The sequence below is a fragment of the Etheostoma spectabile genome, chromosome 19 (genome assembly GCF_008692095.1).
Source record: "Etheostoma spectabile isolate EspeVRDwgs_2016 chromosome 19, UIUC_Espe_1.0, whole genome shotgun sequence".
Lineage (NCBI taxonomy): Eukaryota > Metazoa > Chordata > Actinopteri > Perciformes > Percidae > Etheostoma > Etheostoma spectabile.
The window spans coordinates 17,005,152-17,006,572 of NC_045751.1; the positions used below are offsets into that span (position 1 = coordinate 17,005,152).

At 36.9% G+C, this 1,421-nt stretch overlaps 1 protein-coding gene across 1 annotated transcript in view; it reads left to right on the forward strand.

Annotated features, from left to right (window-relative positions):
- Positions 1-1,421, forward strand: part of zanl (zonadhesin, like) — a 67,636-nt gene that overhangs the window by 12,475 nt on the left and 53,740 nt on the right. The window contains exon 21 of the mRNA XM_032544407.1: positions 1,223-1,347. Coding sequence (XP_032400298.1) covers positions 1,223-1,347 — 125 coding nt within the window. The remainder of the gene's footprint in view (positions 1-1,222; positions 1,348-1,421) is intronic.

Consider the following 1,421-nt stretch of genomic DNA (forward strand, 5'->3'; position numbering starts at 1 on the left):
TTAAAACAATCATAGTTGCCATTAGTCCAAGTCATATGAAGCCATATTTCCATGAGAAATGTTCTTGTGTTTGCAAAAATTGCTTTTGAACGTGTGTTGTGTATAATATTACATTCCATTCTGTGAGAAGAGGAAAGTTTCTCTCATCCGTTTTATCTGTATCCTAAATTGCAACACTGTTTTCCTATCTGTGTGAACAAACCTTGGGACAATCCTTCCTCCTCTCCTGACTCTTTTGCATCTTACTTACTTGTGAACATTGTGAACAGAACCCCACTTTGTGTCGCTTTGTTCTCCTGAGATCTCGCCACTGCTTTCAGAATCTACTCCCAGGGGTCAAGCCTGTAAATGATAGGATTTGAACCACAAAACTATCCTGATCGGAATGTTTCACCACATGTGTCATGGGATACATTTACATTTACATGTACATGCTGTTTAACAGGGCTGAACGAATAATCGTTATCAAATCCAAATCGAGATTTGAAAGAATGTGATTAGCCAATCGTGAAGACCATGATTAGTTGAATGTTAAAATTTAGTTAGATGTTTGGTGTAACATTTTTTATTATTATATCTAACTATATCATTTAACATGACCGTAGAAGGTATAATATGTAGATGCTGGTATTGAACTGAGACCTATCAGACATTTCAGTTTACACTAAAGTACTGATGTTTAGGACCCAAGTTCCTACTAACGGCAGCTGGCTAAGGCGCTATAGAAACTGAAGTAATTATTATTATTATTATTATTATTATTAATAGTATTATTATTGCAAATTGCTTTTTTGGTGACCTTCCCATACTCAAAAACTCACCAAACTTTGCACACGCATCAAGCCTGGTGATACATTTGATATTTTAAGAGATTTGTAGAAAAATGTCTCTGTAGTTATTATTGGAATTATAACTTTAACTTTCTTTGTTTGACTGTTCCATGCTTATTAAAAGGAAAACACTTGCTGGCAATTCATATCCATATTTTCATCTTTCCATAAGAATATAGAGCAGTTTTGACGGTGTCTCATGTTCTAATTCTCCATGAGATGTTTCATCTCTATCTGAATATTGAACTTTAGCTAAAAATTGCAAATTGAATCCTTATCTGGCAGAAGATTTTCATTTTGATTTTTACCCCCAAGTAGTTCAGTCCCACTTTTTAAGAAACCTAGTTGTTGCATGTTGCAGACAGTGACCTGTGTGTATGCTTCCTGTGCAGGTCCCTGGTTCTCGGTGGAGGGGAAGAATGAGGAGAGAGGAATGCCAGGCTTGTCCTACCTGAGAAAACTCTACGTGACTGTGAACGGGATCACTGTGACCCTGATGAAGGCCAGGAAGACGCTGGTCAGTATTTCTGTCTCTGTATATAAATGCTCTTTTACAAGCTGTCAGTATCACTGAGGATGACTGGGCACATC